This window comes from Thunnus albacares, chromosome 1, assembly GCF_914725855.1.
Source record: "Thunnus albacares chromosome 1, fThuAlb1.1, whole genome shotgun sequence".
In the NCBI taxonomy this organism is placed as follows: Eukaryota; Metazoa; Chordata; class Actinopteri; order Scombriformes; family Scombridae; genus Thunnus; species Thunnus albacares.
In genome coordinates, this window is record NC_058106.1 from 34,541,574 (window position 1) to 34,558,812 (window position 17,239).

At 41.0% G+C, this 17,239-nt stretch overlaps 1 protein-coding gene across 3 annotated transcripts in view; it reads right to left on the bottom strand.

Moving 5' to 3' along the window:
- Window positions 1-17,239, bottom strand: part of mpped2a (metallophosphoesterase domain containing 2a) — an 80,235-nt gene that overhangs the window by 23,231 nt on the left and 39,765 nt on the right. Inside the window, exon 5 of one of the 3 annotated variants that reach the window (XM_044355878.1) lies at window positions 12,084-12,172. The exons of the other annotated variants lie outside the window; for them this stretch is intronic. Coding sequence (XP_044211813.1) covers window positions 12,084-12,172 — 89 coding nt within the window. The remainder of the gene's footprint in view (window positions 1-12,083; window positions 12,173-17,239) is intronic. 3 annotated transcript variants of the gene reach the window in all.

Sequence of the window (17,239 nt, forward strand, 5' to 3'; positions counted from 1 at the left end):
TCTCACCCTCTGTGTATGTGTATATATGTGTGTATATATGTGTGTGTGTGTGTGTGTGTGTGTCATTACATGCATCTGTCGTCCCCTCTGCCTGGTCCGGCCTGACCCTGAGTGTCTGCAGCGGAGGATCAGAGGCTCTGCAGAGTGTCGAGTCGTGTGGCTCACTAATTAAAGCTGACGCTGCCACAGAAGCCTGCCAACCCAGGGGTCAAAGGTCGCCACACACAACCACTGACATGCAGGTAGCCGCTGTGAAACGGGTTGAAAGACCTCCCTCCTCCACCCTCATTAACCTGCTACCCCCCCCCCCCCCCCCCCCACACCTACCCAACTAGTCTCTACATCCACCCTCCACCTCTTCTCTCCAAGTTGTCTTCTCGAGAGATAAAAACGCCTCTGCACATTTATCCACTCAATGACATGGGAGAGAAAGCATAGAGACATAAGAGAAAAGGTGGAAAGGGGGGGAGGAGGGGAGGGGAGGGGAGAAGAAAAGCTTTCAAACAGCGGTAGCAGAACATCTATAGGAAACTTGCACTTCAGAGCCCCTTTCAGTGCGATGAAAGAGCGGGGACGCTGCTGCGAACATGCAAGGCCATCAGCGAGGGGCCAAATATGTCACAGCAAGAAAAAAAAAAAAAAATGTAGGTGGAGAAGTGAGCTTCCCTCTCTACCTCACATATGAATGATCCTCTCTGTTCACCAGAACAAAGGAACGCTGTTGACCTTTACATGTCCGTTCTTTTTAGAGCAAAGTGGAACCGGACCTTGGTGTGTTCTCTTGGAGATATCTCGAGGACGCCGGTGTTGAGGTAGGTAGGGAGCAACTGTGCTGAAGAAAGCCATTTATCATGCTCAAAAAAAAAAGGTCTAAACCACAGTGTAAAAGAGTCCCTTGATGTATTTGGTCAAGTACAAGTGAACCGGAGCTTGTAAACAGACGTCACATAGATTCAGAGGTCTCTTGTTTTTTGCTGGTCAGACTTGTAGCAGCACGTCGACCCCGGAGGTCAAACACTGCACAGGCTGCGGAGAGGCGGGGGGGTAAGGGGGGAGTCAACGGTGTACAGACACTACAGCTACATCAGCAGTGTTTCCAGACTTTATTTTGTACCGCTCGGCTTTCTGAACAAGAGGAACTGCTGGTTGTCAGATGTCAACATCCAGATCCCAGCTAGAAAAAACCCTTGTGTTATGGGCTTGTTTCCTGTTGCTGATTGGGGGGGGGGGGTTTACACGCTCCCTCCTCTACTGCTGTTCTTCCTACTGTGGTTCATCTCATAGAGGGACGTACAAATACACACTGACAAACTGAATATACAATAATAATCGGACATGATGTGTTTATATCTTACGTTAATTTGAAACTCCCCTCGCTGGTAGAGCTTTTGTATCAACATGAGTACAGAAAATACACAAGAATTAAAGTTTTGTACATCTGGAGATAACTTGAACGATACCACTGAAATATATAACAAATAACTACAAATTTCATATGTCATTTTAACAAAACAAGCAAAAGTTCTCAATTACATTTAGCCTAAACACACAAGGTTGATTTCAAAGTAAAATGAGTGGTTTGTAGTCTAATACAGATCACTAAAAGTCTGCCGGGTGACGTGTTTCGTGTCACCCACACAAATGAGCAGGGAGCTCTGGGTGCAGGCGACATGGAGGGAAGTTAAACTTTGCTCATTTGCATCTACTACCCACACTGTAATGATACAGCGCTGGTTGAAGTTTCCCTTTATAAGTGTGTCACTGCCACAGATGGATGCGTGTTTCTCACACTTGTGAAGAAAACGAAGGGGCTTCCAGATAAAAGATGGAAACCATATTAGGTGAAAAGAGCCAGACAACTCGTATAAGCTGCCAGTTTTCTACACGTTTCTATCACAAAACGTGCAACAATTTAGTGCCTGGAACATCAGGTAAAAAATCATGCACATTTTATATCCATTAGTTTCCACAAGTTTGGTCGCACAAGTAGAAGAAGAGAGACGGCGTTCCTCGTCTGTCTCTCAGCGTCGCCATCAAAGGGACGAGCCTGTCGACACCTCTGACGGGATCGACTGAGCTCTCGCACACACGGGTGCAGACATGCAAACCGACAGGAACAATTACCTTCCAGCCAGAGGCCCTGTGTGTGTGTGTGTGTGTGTGTGTGTGTGTACTGTAACTACAGTCTGTCCACGCTGTCAGTGACAAACACCGATCTGACCTCAGAGCAGCGATAACAGTCTGCTACACAACTAGAAAGCAGAAACAGACCGCCGGCTGTCGCTCTCTCTCTCTCTCTCTCCGTTATTTCAAATTATTACTTTTATTCTTCTGTGCGCTCAGTTTTTTTTGGCTTACATCACGTTCCAGGTGGGAAACCTCACAGGAGAACTGTGCTGCTGACATAAACAGATTAAAAATCATCCTTTGATAATGCTGACAGACAAACAGAGCAGGAGGTCAAATTACCCACTAAAGGCTAAAATCAAGGACACCTTTGCTCTACATATCATTTTCGCCAGTGTACTTATATAAATTAAACGATTCTCCAATGAGAAAAGACAAATGGCTACAACTGAAGACACAGTGCACCCCTTCAGTCCAAAATAATCAATACATCCAAACGTTTGGATCAATACCAGACTAAATGACTGGTCTTGCTTTCCTTGGATCCTGCTACAAGTGTCAAGAAAATGTCAACACAATTGTTAAAATGACTTGATTTGCACCAGAAACAACAAAAAAAAAAAAGAAAAAGAAGAAGAAGAAGAAGAAGAATGGAACAAAGCGAAGGAAAACATGATTTTTCCCTGTTGGAAGATTTCCTTTTTCTTTTGTTTAAATTTTTTTTTTTACACTTTCTTCTTGAACATGTGCGAATAATTCTGTCACCTAAGTAGGTAATTCAACCTTTTTGAGAAGCCGCCTGGTGTGTTTTAAGTGATGCTTGATTCGAGTTAAACCGGCCAGAGGATCACCTGTTTTACATCAAGATAACAACGAAAACGTGACAAAAACATCTCCCCCTGCCTGCTTTACAATAACTAAATATGTTCGAACTGGAAAACCAGACTAAATTCCTTATTAAACTTCTTTTTTTTTTTGCAGTGAGTCTGGTGTTGTGGGTTTTGAATGTGTCAGCCCTTTTCCAGGTCCGGCTTGTGTTTGATGGAGCTGCCGGCTGTGTCTTGTGGCAAACCTCCTCTGCCTGCCCGGTTGGTGACTGATGCACACGAGGATACGGAGGAGAGCTTTATTAAACGACGGCGAGGACCCATCAGTCTCCTTCTGACATATTGGGGACTCACCTTGGGGTGGGGTGCACCGAGAGGAGTCAGTGACATGTGAAAGATTTAGTGTAAACACACGTCTGTGATAACGTAGTTTGTTGGTTTTTCTAGTATGCTGCATTTTTGAATGCATTTTCATGTTTTTGTTGCATAAGAGCCATGTGAGAAACAGACCTGTGTGTGTGTGTGTGTGTGTGTGTGTGTGTGTGTGTGTGTGTGTGTGTGTGTGTGTGTGTGTAGGGTGAGTCATTTAGCAGGGAACGCTGCGAGCCGTCATACTGCAGAGAGCGAGGGCGCGATGACAAATCCATCACTTAACCCTCTCATTCACTCAGCTGACACACACACGGGGAAACACTTACACACACACACACACACACACACACGCACGCACACACACACACGCTACAGCTGCGGACCTGGACGGCCTGCAAGTACAGAGCGCCAACAAACCCCCCCTCCTTCTCCCCCCTCCCCTCCCCGCAGCCTTCATCACCAGCTGCAGGAGGCTCCAGGCAGTCTGATCCCCCCCCCCCCCCCCCCCCACCCCGTCTGTAACCTGACGACCACCTGCAGCTGCACCAGCACCCATGGGTGCACCAAGCAAGGCCAACGACAACAACTACACACATGCACGCTGAAACTTCCAACACGATCCTGCACCCACTGACAGATGCTTGACGATTTCTATTTTCATGCTCCATTAAGTAAAGGTGTCACATTTTTAATATCAATAAATCATTATCTCATTACTTCTGAAATATCGCTATAATTAAAGCGACTGAAAACAAAGTTTTCCAGGAGAACCGTTGAGGAAAAACTAACTAGGTTGCAGCTTTACAACCAGGTATTGTGTGTTTTTCTGACGAGGTTTTGAATGTTTCCTCAGACGCAAAGAGGGAAACATTTTCAGCATGCATTCCTCCATGAGGGATTAAGTAAATATATTTTTATATCTCCATAATAACTCCCCTACTGGTATTTGTAGCCGATATATTCAAGACAGTTACGTGAAATACAAGTTTCTAACTGTGCTTTTGTTTATTTCTAGTAGTTTTAGAAAAGATTAATTGATCAAAACCATCACTGAGAACACCGTCGGCATCTTTTGATCAGAAGGAAATCTGTTTTACATCCTTCTGTAGTCAGGTAGGGATGAACTGAAAAAAATGTCTTTAAAACGTTAATTACACATTTTCTGGAGCAAAAATGACAATCTGCTGTATTCTAACACGCCAACTATGAGTCATACAACTCAAACACATGTTTATATGAATGAGAGAGCGTGTATACACTTTCACAGAAGTAATGGAGGAAAAAATAATAAACAGGAAGCCAATTATTCATCTAATACTTCCAACTTTTTTAATGAATAAAACAAACATTCCTGCTGTGTTCAGGAAAAACAGGGAAAATGCAATTTCTAGTAGTTTTCTAATTTGATACGTTACAATTTTCATGCAAAAATCAAGTGTGTAGTTATCTGAAGTAACAAAAATAGAAAAAAAAATAGAAACTGTTTCATTCGCTACATGGTTTTAAAACCATAATGTGACATTTCAGAAGTTCAGAAAGTTTCCTGAAATGATGTCTCTGCAGAGAAAGAGAGAGAGAAAAAAAAAAGGAAAAACGAGGGCAAAGCGGCCATAAAGCCCTTGACTTTTCAGTGACGGACATTTGTCAGGAACCATTGCCTCATCGGAGGTAACGCTGCCATGTGCTCACACTCTGACAGAGAAAATAGTGTGTGTGTGTGTGTGTGTGTGTGTGTGTGTGTGTGTGTGGTGGGTGGGCAGGCGGCCAACACAAACTGACAGAGGCTGGCGCCGGCGAAGAGGTGACTTAGGGGTGATTAAGCTAAAAGCAGCCGACACAAATGTCAGATCTCAGCGACACGGACGAATGAAAACAAAAACCTAATGTCAAAATTTTAAAAAATAAAATCATGTGTTACAGAGCTGTCTGCACGGTATATATACAACAGTTTGGAAAAGAGGTGGCTACGTATGTATATACAGTTAAAATAAACTCACAGGGGTCTGAATGTATTGCAAGTTTAAAGTAACAGGTGAGTGAAGCAAGTGCTAAATATTAGGTTTAGTCTAGAGGTAGAGGCTAGATGATAATTATTAATCATTCTTTATATATGGTATCAATTAATCTATAATTTTGTCATCCTGTTTCTCCATACTGTAATTTTACTATCTGCCCTATTGCATATCTGTTACTTTTCCTGCTTTTCTTCCATTTTTCTTCTGTTAAAAAGGTTTTTTTGGGAGTTTTTACTAATCTGAATCGAGGGTCTAAGGATAGAAGGTATTTAGATAGAGGGATATTTGTGATTTGGGCTAAACAAAAAAAATTGACTTGACCTAAATGTCTTTTTATTTGTATTATCACAGATTGTAATGTTGAAAATATGGTTCACAGCTTTCATGTCTGAATAAATACAAGCAAGGTGAATACGACCAAAATCTGTCATACATAAAGACATTATGTTTTTGATTACTGTATAATAAACTGTAAAAAAAACCCTCATCATAACTCTCTGATAAAGATAATGCTGCTCTAAATATGGAGATATAAATTGTCCATATATGTAGATGATCTGGATTGCTTTGAGCTCTATAAACTATATAAAAAAAAAAGTTGAATCTGAAAGAAATAGATTCATTTAGATAAAAACTACACATACTGCCTTGCGGTTGTCTGCCTCCGCCAACCAGTCAAGTTGCAGTTTACGTCCATGTCTGTCCAGACTCATAATATTTGTGGTGGAGACTTTGCAGGAATTTAATAAAAAGGTATTAAGTGTATTTTTCCTTGTATGTGTTCACATGCTTGAGCAATAAAACTGATTCTGATAGAGCAAAAAAGTTATAGCCGTGACAGTAAATGATGCTTCAGATGTGGACGCTGCTGCAAATACGCTACAAATTTAAAAATGATTCACACACGTCTTCAACCCGACAGCACAGAAGATCTAAACAATCACTGCAGTTTCAAGGGCTGAACCCAAGATTAGTGTCACTGATTCAGTATCTGACCAAATATGAAATATGGTCACAATCTCTCCTTCTGTTCCTGAGTTATGGTGTTATGAATAACGGCCAGAAAAAGTGTTTCTGCAGAACATAACGAGGTCACAGTGATCTCACCTTCTGGATATAAAATGTCATCACGTCATCATTTCATCCTATGAGACATTTGTGTGAAACTTTGTCATAATTAGCGTATAAATTCTTACATTATGGCCAAAAATGTGTTTTGTGAGGTCACGGTGATTTTGACCTTTTACCACAAAATTCTAATCAGTTCATCCTTGAGTTCAAGTGGATGTTTGCCCAAATTTGAAGAAATTCCCTCGAGGCGTTCCTGAGAAAGCACGTTCACGAGAACGGGACGGACAACCTGAAAACATAAACCTCCGGCGTCACCTATCACACAGAAGGCAGGAAGCATAAAAAGAAGAAAATCTGATTGTGCATCTGTGTTGCAATCAATATCTTTAATTAAATTTCAGACACTTTTAGACAAACAGAAGACATGAAACAACGTCTGTATCAGTTCTGTGAATATTTGTTAAACTTTACACAAACTTTCCTTCTTGCTGCTGCAGACTGAGTGACTGTGACACACTTAAGGTCCATATTAAATTTAAAATTTAAACCAAACTGTTCCTGAAACTTTTAAAAATCTGTTGTGAGTTTGTTTCTTTTTGGTTTCAGGCTATTTTTTTGTTTATGTAAAATTAATTCTGCTGTTCATAATGAGGACATGACTTGTTATTGAGTGTTTATGTTTCTCTAGAAAATATTCTAATACAGTTAAAACAGCTCATTAAAACAATACTGCGACTACAGACTGTCTGTTGAAACTGCATTTTCCCTGAAGGACAGTAACTGTGTGTGTGTGTGTGTGTGTGTATGTGTGTGTGTGTGTGTGTGTGTGTTTTAAGGGTCAGGGTGGTCCTTATTTTACAGCGCCAGGATATTCATTCAACAAAAGGCCACTTCCTGAGAGTGAAGGAGAATGACGGAGCTAACAAGTTTTTTTTGTTTTTTTTTTCCAGGTCATAAACTACATATCCAAAAGTATTTGGACACCTGAACATTATATTAAATCTTAACATGTCTCTCCAAAATCATGGATGTTTATCTGTTGCTAACACAAACTCTACAAAGATTTTTGGAACCTGGTTGCGGGGATTTGCTCCCATTCAGCCACAAGAGCATTAGTGAGATTGGCCACTGATAAGACCTGGCGAGCAGTCGCTGTTCCAATTGATCCCAAATGTGTTGGATGAGGTCGAGGTCACGGCTCTGTGCAGTCTCATCGAGTTTTTTAAAAACAGTTTCATTTAACGACCTGGCTTTGAGCAGGAAAAGATGTTCCTCATATCACTGTCACAACGTTGGAATCCGACTATTGCCTGATAGTAATAGTAATATTTTATTTGTTTTTTTTAAAGCACTGAATTGATTGGCAGCTTATGTCTCTGAACTCCTCTTTCCCCCTCAGATCAGCTGACCGATCGCTGCTCTTCGTTCCACACTCCCACTTAAAACCCAGGATTGATTGCTTAGTTTCCACTGTGGCATAGTTTCCCTCTGATCGTTTTAAGAGCTTTTAAAAACATCTCTTTTCTTTTGCCTTTTAATAATCATCATGAAGACATGACTTGTCACACTGTATTATTTATTTGTTCCATGTGCAATGCTGTACTTTCTCTGATTTAATTTATTCGACATATTTATTCATTTCCTTTTGATCTTCATAATTATGTCTGTGTTTTTTTTATTTTAATGTGATTCTCTGTCTTTGCAAAGCACTTTGGCATGCTGTAACATTAAAGGAGACATATTATGCACATTTCCAGATCTATATTTTTAATCTGAGGCTCTACTGGAATATCTTTGCGGTATATTAACGATTTATGGTTAAAAACTCCTTCTTTATCTTATATTCACTCTTTATGCAGCCCCTCAGTTCAGCCTCTGTCTGAAACAGACCGTTTTAGCTCCTGTCTCTTTAAGGCCCCCTCCCCCTCCTGATGAGCACACTCTCTTCTCATTGGTTATCCCCAGGAAGCTGCGTCAGGATTGGCTGCTCCGGAGGCTACATAAACAATCCACTAAAGTAGTAAGATTTGACTTTGTTTTTGTCGTTCTTTACTAAAAATATCAACTTTTATCAAATCCATCCGCACATGTTCGAACTGAAATTGATTCGGAATATGAAAAACACAAACAACTCATGGAAAAACCTTAGCAACGACCTTAGCAACCAAGGCTACAGAACAGACAGAGCACATGAGCGTTCATAGCAGGTTGAAGCCCTGGGTTTTGACTTGCAGGGAGCATTTATATATACGTTAACGTCAAGTATTGGAACTTTGACCATGTTTACAACCAACCACCACAAGTAAATTCTCAACATGTGGGAAACACAGACACATACTTTTGGCCATAAAATGTAGACAGATAGAGAGAGAGAGAGGGATAGGAAGGTAAAGCAAGTCCACAGGAAAACAAATCTCAAACATCTCTGCCCTCCACATAATGAAAACAACCGTGGCTAAACACACCAATATTCAAACCACTGACTATTCCTCTCTTTTCTCTCTCTCTCTCACACACACACACACACACACACACACACACACACACACACACACACACACACACACACACACACACACACACACACACACACACACACGGCTGACCTTTACAGTGAAAAATGAATACATGAATAAAACTAAAATCTGCAAATGACAAATCTGCATTTGGCCCTCCGGGTTTCCCCTGAGGTGAGCTTCAGAGAGTCAAATGAGGGCAGTTGAATTTAATCTGCTGCCTCTGGGAGGCACACACACACACACACACACACACACACACGCACAAGCACACACACACACACACACACACACGCACAGAGGCAAGCCAGTAGACTGATTTGCTATCGAATAAACCAACCAAACATTGATTGCCGTTTCATTGGTTAATAGGAGCCAAAGTAAGTACTGGGAAGGAAGAGGAGAGGCTGAGGGGGGGGAGAAAATGAGATGGAAGGTAGAGGATAAATAGAGAAGAAATGACGGGAAATGAGGGGAGGAGAAAAATAACGTGACGCGAGGACAAGAGGGAAAGAAGAAGAGATGAGGAGAAGAAACAAAATAAGCGAATAGAGAAAAGGAGGTCTTCGGTTCAATGGGTTGGGAGAAAAAAGAAAAAAAGAAGAAGAAGAAGAAAGAAAAGGTTGCAGAGGAGGAGGAGGAAAAAAAATGATGACAGGAGAGGAAGCGAGTAGAAGGGAGGAGAGGGTAGAGACTCCCCTCCCCGGTGGATGAGGCAGAGGAGGGCAGGGAGGATCAGGGAGGCAGCAGAGGGAGCAGCAACAGTTTGACCTTCGACCAGGGAGTTAAGTTGTGGTCAAGTCCAGAATCACAAAATGGGTTAATCCCTACAGAGACACACACACACACACACACACACACACACACACACACACACACACACACACACACACACACACACACACACACACACACACACACACACACACACACACACACACAATTCTCGGCTCTGAATCAGTCAGCAGATCTTATCAGAGCCTGCGAAACCAGCAGGATTCCTCACATTTCTGTGAACATCCTGCCGTCACTCCTTCTGTACTGATGTCTGAGTATGTATGGGTGTGTGCCGCGACTAATATCATGAGATTATTCCCCTAATTCTCTCATACATTAGTGATTCAGTCGATAAAATAACGACCGACACAGATCACAAGCTTAGTCTTCAAAAACTGCTCGTTTATTTTGACCGACTGTCCAAAAATCCAAATGGATTCGGTTTCCAATTAGAGCCGCAATTAGTAAAAATCGACAGGATATGAGTCAGCAGTCAGTAAGTCAAGTAAAAACGCTAAAAATTTTGCTGGTTGCAGCTTCTTAAATGTGAGGATTTAAAGTTTTTCTGTGACTGTGTCTTGATCAGACTAAACAACACAACTGAAGAAATCATAACAGGCATTTTTCACTATTTTCTGACATTTCAAAAAGACTCGAAGATTAATCAACTAATGGAGAAAATAATCAGCAGATTAATGGATAATGATAATAATCATTAGATGCAGCCCTAAACAAAAACAAGACATCTGAAGACGTCACGTTTGACTCTGAGAAATTAGAAACGGTCATTTGTAAATCAGTAAATATTTAAGATTTTCAGCTGATAAATGATACGTTCACAGATTAGTTTTCTCTCGATATGTCTTAAGGTTATAATGATCTAATATTTCAGCACAGATCTTGTGTGTTATAAGTGTTTCATTGACAGAAAACGCCATCTGATAACTGATCAACTGGAACTTTTTACCATTTACAAAAGGGCAATAACCAGAATTTTTACAGGGGCAAAATACTAAAATGAATCTACTGCATTAAAAGAATTGATTAAAAAAAAAAAACTTTAAATGAGTTAAGAGGAAATGTTGTCGGGAGCAGAAAGAGTTCATGAAAAAGTTAACTGTTCAGTTTCAAGAGACCTTCAACTCCCCTTAAAAAGAGGTTTGATTGACAAGGTGCAGAAGCCTGTACATCTTTCCACAGCGTGTGTGTGTGTGTGTGTGTGTGTGTGTGTGTGTGTGTTTGTGTGTGTGTGTGTGTGGGAGTGTATGAGTACAGGGAGAGAGAGAGAGGGAGGTTTAGGTATTTGGTCTGTTAAGCATCTGTCATTAAACAGTGTGTGTTGTGTGTCTTTCACGGTACACTGCTTTCACTCCATCACCTCGTTTTTTCCAAGCAAAGAGTGCACAGGGTCAGAACAGAGACTGACTATAAATGTTTAGAGCAGAGCGATACGAAATATTAAAATGTTCAGTGTTTTCTTATAAAGTCGGTTTGTTCGATAAAGAGCAGGAAAATTAGTTTTAACAGAGTGAAACCTCAAAGTCATTAAATCACACATAAATGATAAAGTATATTTACCGTCTTTGTTAATGTTTCATATCATCTGTTAATTCCAACAGCTGAATTATTGCATTTTTAATAGTAACCATGCAGGTGAATGTAGAAACTGCACCAAATATCATCAACAGTCCCCCCTACAACCTTCCTGTCATATAGAACTTTATCTTCATGTTTCAGTAGATACATTTATTTTTTTTAGTTTTCAAGAATCCAACATTTTAATTCACCTGGATGTGGAAATCGTTTGAATTACAGAATGAAAAAAATAAATAAAATTGTATTTCCTTGCAGCTTTGCATCTCGACTCACATTTCAAAATAAAAGCTATCTGAGCACAGTTCTTTTGTTTTGGGAATTAATGTAAAGAGCCTTATGATGGTCGTGTATTTCCTGACTTGAACTGAAATTGTGTCATAAAGGTGACAACAACTAAACTACTTCTCATCATTCACATTAAATCTCATCTATGATTATTTTTTAGCAGAAAACCAACAGCCTGAGGCACATTCAGATTTCCAACATCTGGGCAATTTTCTCCTCAACGCTGAAGCTTTTTTTTTTTTTTCTTTTTGGTATCCCACTGAGTTTTTAGACACTCTAGTGAGATTAATTAACTAAGGCAACTTGTTGGCACAAATTCAACCTGAACACATATTTAAGTAACCAAAAAAAGCTGAGTAAGTGAAAAGGTTTGGTCGAGTTCAGAACTCAGGCTTTACTTCCTCAGTTTTAGAGGATAAAAAGATGAAACTATCTGCATGGGAAAAAGTGTGAGGGGAAAGTAATGACTAGAGCAGACGAGGATGTGCTGAAAATACCTATTGCACCGAACGAGCTGCATCGACTGTCCCCTCGGTGGTAAATCCGAACCTTTCTGCCGTAAACGGCCACATGCTGAACCGACAACCTGCAGCAGATAATTATCAAACGGATTATGTTTGAGAAGCGCCGCAGCAGAATGTCATTTTTTTATCCACAGGACCTTTAAAACAGACGTTTAAATGATGGATTGATAAAAATATTAAGGGAAATGGTGCAAAGCAGCGATGAAGAGAAGGGTGTAATGTTGCCTAATCAGTCAGTCGGAGCAGAATGTTTCCTTCCGTCTCGTGCAGATAAAAACCTGCTGCTTCCAGAGGATTTCTAAGATATCAAAACTTTGAGTCTTGCTTGCTCTTTTGGTTAAAAAAAAAAAAATCTGACTAACTGATCCAGCAGTTAATGCTAAACACAAATAATTTATCATTTCAGTGGATTTCAGTGGAACACAGCAGAGGGAGGGCTGTGAAGAGAACATCTAAGTGTGTGTTTTCCCCATGATCTGGTGATTATCTAAATACAGTATTTTGTGTTGTGGTGCTGAGACTGACTGTACACTGAGAAGTATTTTCATTCAAAGAGGGAACAATCTGTTTTTTCTTGTTACATGCAGAGGGCGTCATGAATTCCAAAAAAAAAAAAAGGAAAAATCTTTTTAGAAAAGAAACAAGAACAGTTAGAAGAAACAGGCAGGATGAGCTGGATGGTGGTGGGACATAACATGAGTTCAGAAATGTTCAGATGTTTATGATTTACACATAATTCAAAGCCATTATTGACGCATTTCCTCCTAAATTAATACTGTACATTTCGATCATGAAGATCTTGGGAAAGGAAAAGTAAAGCCCCTAAAAATGTGTAATATTCTTGCTAAATACACAGAGATAAATGAAGCAAATGAACCTAAGTACTGTACTGAGATATAATTTTAAGGTATAGACTGTGCAGGTAAAGTTTAGATGTCAAATGAAAACATTATACTTTTCACTTTGTTTATTTAAGGGCTTCGGACATTGTAGGTTTCCATGTACAATTTCAGTGTTTCCCTTGTATTCATTCAGCAGCAGCGCACCGCCACTGCAAAATTATGAGCGCCCCTGCTAAAATTTCAGACTATCATTATTATCAACGGGCTACTAAAGTTATTGTGGATTTTTTTTAGTCATCCTCCCTCTCTTCGTTCTTAAAATGACATCTATGTGAAAGGTACAAGAGTAGCGTAGCTCCGTTAAGGAATAAGGCGGTGTGTGTGTGTGTAAATGTGCGTGTGTAGTTGCTCGAGCGGCAGAAACATGACGCGAGCGGAGCAGAGGAAAAGTTTAGCAGTAAATTGTCAATCTGGTAGTAAATGTACAGTACAGGCTGTGTCTCTGTTAATAAATGCTGCAGCTCCTCAAGACAAAGAAAATACTCATCTATTGAAGGGTGTTCGCCCCGAAGCTACCAACAACGCGTTAGCTTAACTTGACCAGGCTAACTTGGGGTGGACTGACTTTTTAAGGTGGACCAGCAGTCTCTGTCTTGAGTTTCTCGTATGCCCCCACATGCTCCAAAGCAGTCAACCTAGGGGGAAACACTGAATTTTAAATGGAAACCTATGATGAGAAAATCACATCTAGTGTATGAAATTGTACGTATTGACGTACATTGACGTAACGCTACAAGACTACCTACAACATAAAAACCCTCTGTTGATGCATCAATAACTTAACACTCAAAAACAGAGATTAATTAGTACTGATACTTATTTTTACTGTAGCTCTTCAGAATGAGGAGTTAAACTGGACCAGAATATAGGATTTTTTTCTTTTAATGGAGAACTTGAACCGTTTTTACTGAAAACAGGTGAGTGATAAGATGAAAAGAGCTGCTGGGTAAGATTTATTTTGATATACAGCAGCAGCTTTTGCAGCAGCAGCTTTTGCAGCAGCAGCAGGGCAGGCCACTGCAGCTACAGCAGTGTTTATCAGGTGGTAGTTACACGCTACATTTCCTGAGTGATGCTGTCGCGTCCCGGCCTGCAGCAGAGAACCGCTGAGAGCTCGGTCGGCGCTCGGCCACCCAGGCGGCGAGCTGGTGAGCTGTTGATGAAGTGAAGGGTCACTGCAGGGCTAAGTGAGACCTCACACTGGACAAGCAGGCCAGACCTCAGGCCACAGTGGCATATGGGTGTGAAGGAGGTGAGGAAGCCAAGGAGGGGTAAAGGAGGGGGCGGCCAAGCTGTCCACTCTGCCTCTCACGAGACCCCCAGCTGTCACAACAGACACTTACCAGCCCTCATACTAAACACCCACCAGGGAGAAGGGGGGGGGGGGGGGGGGGGGGGACAGCATCCTTCCTCTTTCAAACAGAAGGATGGAGAAGAGGAAGGATGGAGGGGAAAAAGAGAGGGTAATCTCTGCTTCCTGCTGCTGTGATGTCTGAGGAATGCTAGGATCTGCCCCCTTCCTCCTCCTTGCCAATGTCCTCGGCCGCTTCTGAAGCGAGGCTGCAAACCTGCTAATTATAGCCGCTAAAGGATGAAGGTGTGACCTAAATAGTTATTTTAAGTCTGCAGCAGACTTGTGAGAACCACTGTGCAGAGAGAGCAGAGGGAGTCACAGCAGGACGGGGGGGGTAGAGGAGGGGGGGGCAGTTCCAGCTTCGACCATCACACAACACACAGCTGCAGTGCAGGACTGTTCAAATACTGTAGCAGCAACTACAACTACAGCGCTATTTCTAGTGGAAAATTTAGCAAAGGTGAATGCAGCAAAGAGACAATGACAAACGTGACGATTAAGGAATATTTGAGGAATTCTGTCATCTTATACTAGTTTAGTTTATATATACACTGTAGTTTTATCCTACATGGGATTAGAAGACACCGCTATTTACAAAACGTGCATTCCAGTAATACATATACAAAAGCATGTGGAAAAAGAAACACTAATGCTGCAATAATTAATGAATCAGTCAATTAATAGATTTGTTGATTGATCAAAGGGGAATAAATAGAATCAAAATCTGAATTCAATCACTGATCTATCATTGTGTTAACTGTAGCGTCTCTAATGTGAGGAGTTGTTGCTTTTCTCTGCTTCTCAATATTAAAATATTCAGCATTTCACACCTGTAACACTGTCATACTCATGATGTACGACCCTAGCGCCTACATTACCCACAATGCCACTTAACCAACAACAGTTGGCTCAGAGACTCAGCTGTGTTATGCTAGTAGCGGCTAATGTAGCCTTGAGCCGCCGGCCTCAAGAGGAGATGAGGAGGGGGGGGCTACAGAGGTCTTTCTAACGCTGCTGTCTTAGACAACTTGGAATTCGAAGATTTGCGACCTTCCTAAATACTAACGACCGTCTGAGCTCTGACTGAGCAAACTGGGGCTAATTTCATGCATCCCGACTTCACCGAGAAGCAGATGCTCTCACGTGACTCACTATCGGAGCAGCGTCCACAGAAGTGAACATCCAGGTCAACGATGTGAATGGTTAAGTAATCAAGTTAAGGCCATATAGTCATTTCACCTGCCTGAAAAACACCGAAAAACACTTGATGGGAATGCACCCCCTCCACCCAGAGTAACTTGTAACTTTCTGAAGTCGACGATCAGTGTGTGGAGGTGAGAGAGAAGACGAGCTCTCTTTTTTCATTCTTCACACAACGACATCCATCACTTTCTCTTTACAACCAAGTGCAACACCATAAATACCTCGGAGTAGAGAGACTGGCCTCGAGTGTGCAGCATTATCCAGATTTAAACAACTGACTGCGCTTTGCACCTCTATGACAGCAGGCTTAAATCATTAAGTGAGAAAAAAAAGGACTATTAATATTAATTCATGAGAAAACTAACTGTTCCTTCCCTACTTACTGTAATGCAAAATGCCATGGTGATAACATTTTCAGCATGTAATGCAATCCAGGTTTTATGTTACGCTTTTATGCACTGTGCCTAATGTGAGTTTATGTGGTATGTTGGGCAGTTTTATACATTTATATCACTTGTTTTATGTCTTTTATTATGTTTTGTGTGTCTTATGTGCAGGTCTGTGTGTGCATTTTATGCTTCACCTGCCTGCGAGATTCATTTCCCTTCAAAAAAGACAGTAAGGTTAGTTTTAATTAGTGACAGAACAGAAGCATCGTAGCCTCCTGAAGTGAAACAGGCAGGTGTGAAAAGCTCAACCTGTTTTTCATCTGTTTTTCATTCCAAGACAGAAAAAAGCATAGCGGTTTTGTGTGATATAGGTGTAAAAATACTGGATATTGGCATTTGCTTTTAAACCAAAACAAAAAAAATTATAATAATACTCCTGGGTAACACGTCCTTCCCAACAGTTCTTTTAAATACAACCACGGAAATATTGTGTGTTGCTTGAAATTTACACTAACTCATGAAAACAGGTTACAATGTTTTAACACTGTCATGCCTGACTTTTGAGGTTTAATAAGAAGTTAAACGTACAATATGTAATTTCAGCCGCTAGGGGTTTCTCAATCAAAACAATAACAAAAGACGGAGTGTGATGACGGTGTGAAGTAGCAAGGGATCATGGGAGTTGTTGTCTTCGTTGTTAAATAACCAGCTTCACTGGGATAGGATTACTCCAGATGTTTTTACTGGGAGCTGAATTACCCGCAGAGGTCTCCTCCTCTCCAGAACAAACGGACCTGGAGATTACAGGTAAAAACACTGAATAAAGCCGTTTCACCTAAAAAAAAAAAAAAAATCAGTGTTTCTCCGACAATGTACGGCGACCACCGGATGTCTGGTACGGGCTGTTAGCCGATCCGCTGCTAACACTTGTTCTGTTTATTTCTCTTATAACTTTAGATCCAGACGTTCGGTCGGTTTCTCCCGGGAGCCGAATTATCCGCAGAGGTCTCCTCCTCTCCAAAAACAATATTCATATTTCTCTGACAATGTTTGGTGACCACCGGACTTCCTGGAGGGGCTGTTAGCCGAGCTGCTGCTAACGTTTGCCCAGTTTATTTCTCTAATAACTTAAGATCCAGACGTCCACAATGACTAAAATCCTTCTTCCGACTAAAAGATATAGTTAAAAACGACCTAAATTTATCATGAAAATGTGGCTTAAAACTGAATAAAAGTCAATTTATAACAGTTTGTGTGGAACAACCACAACGCCGATGTATT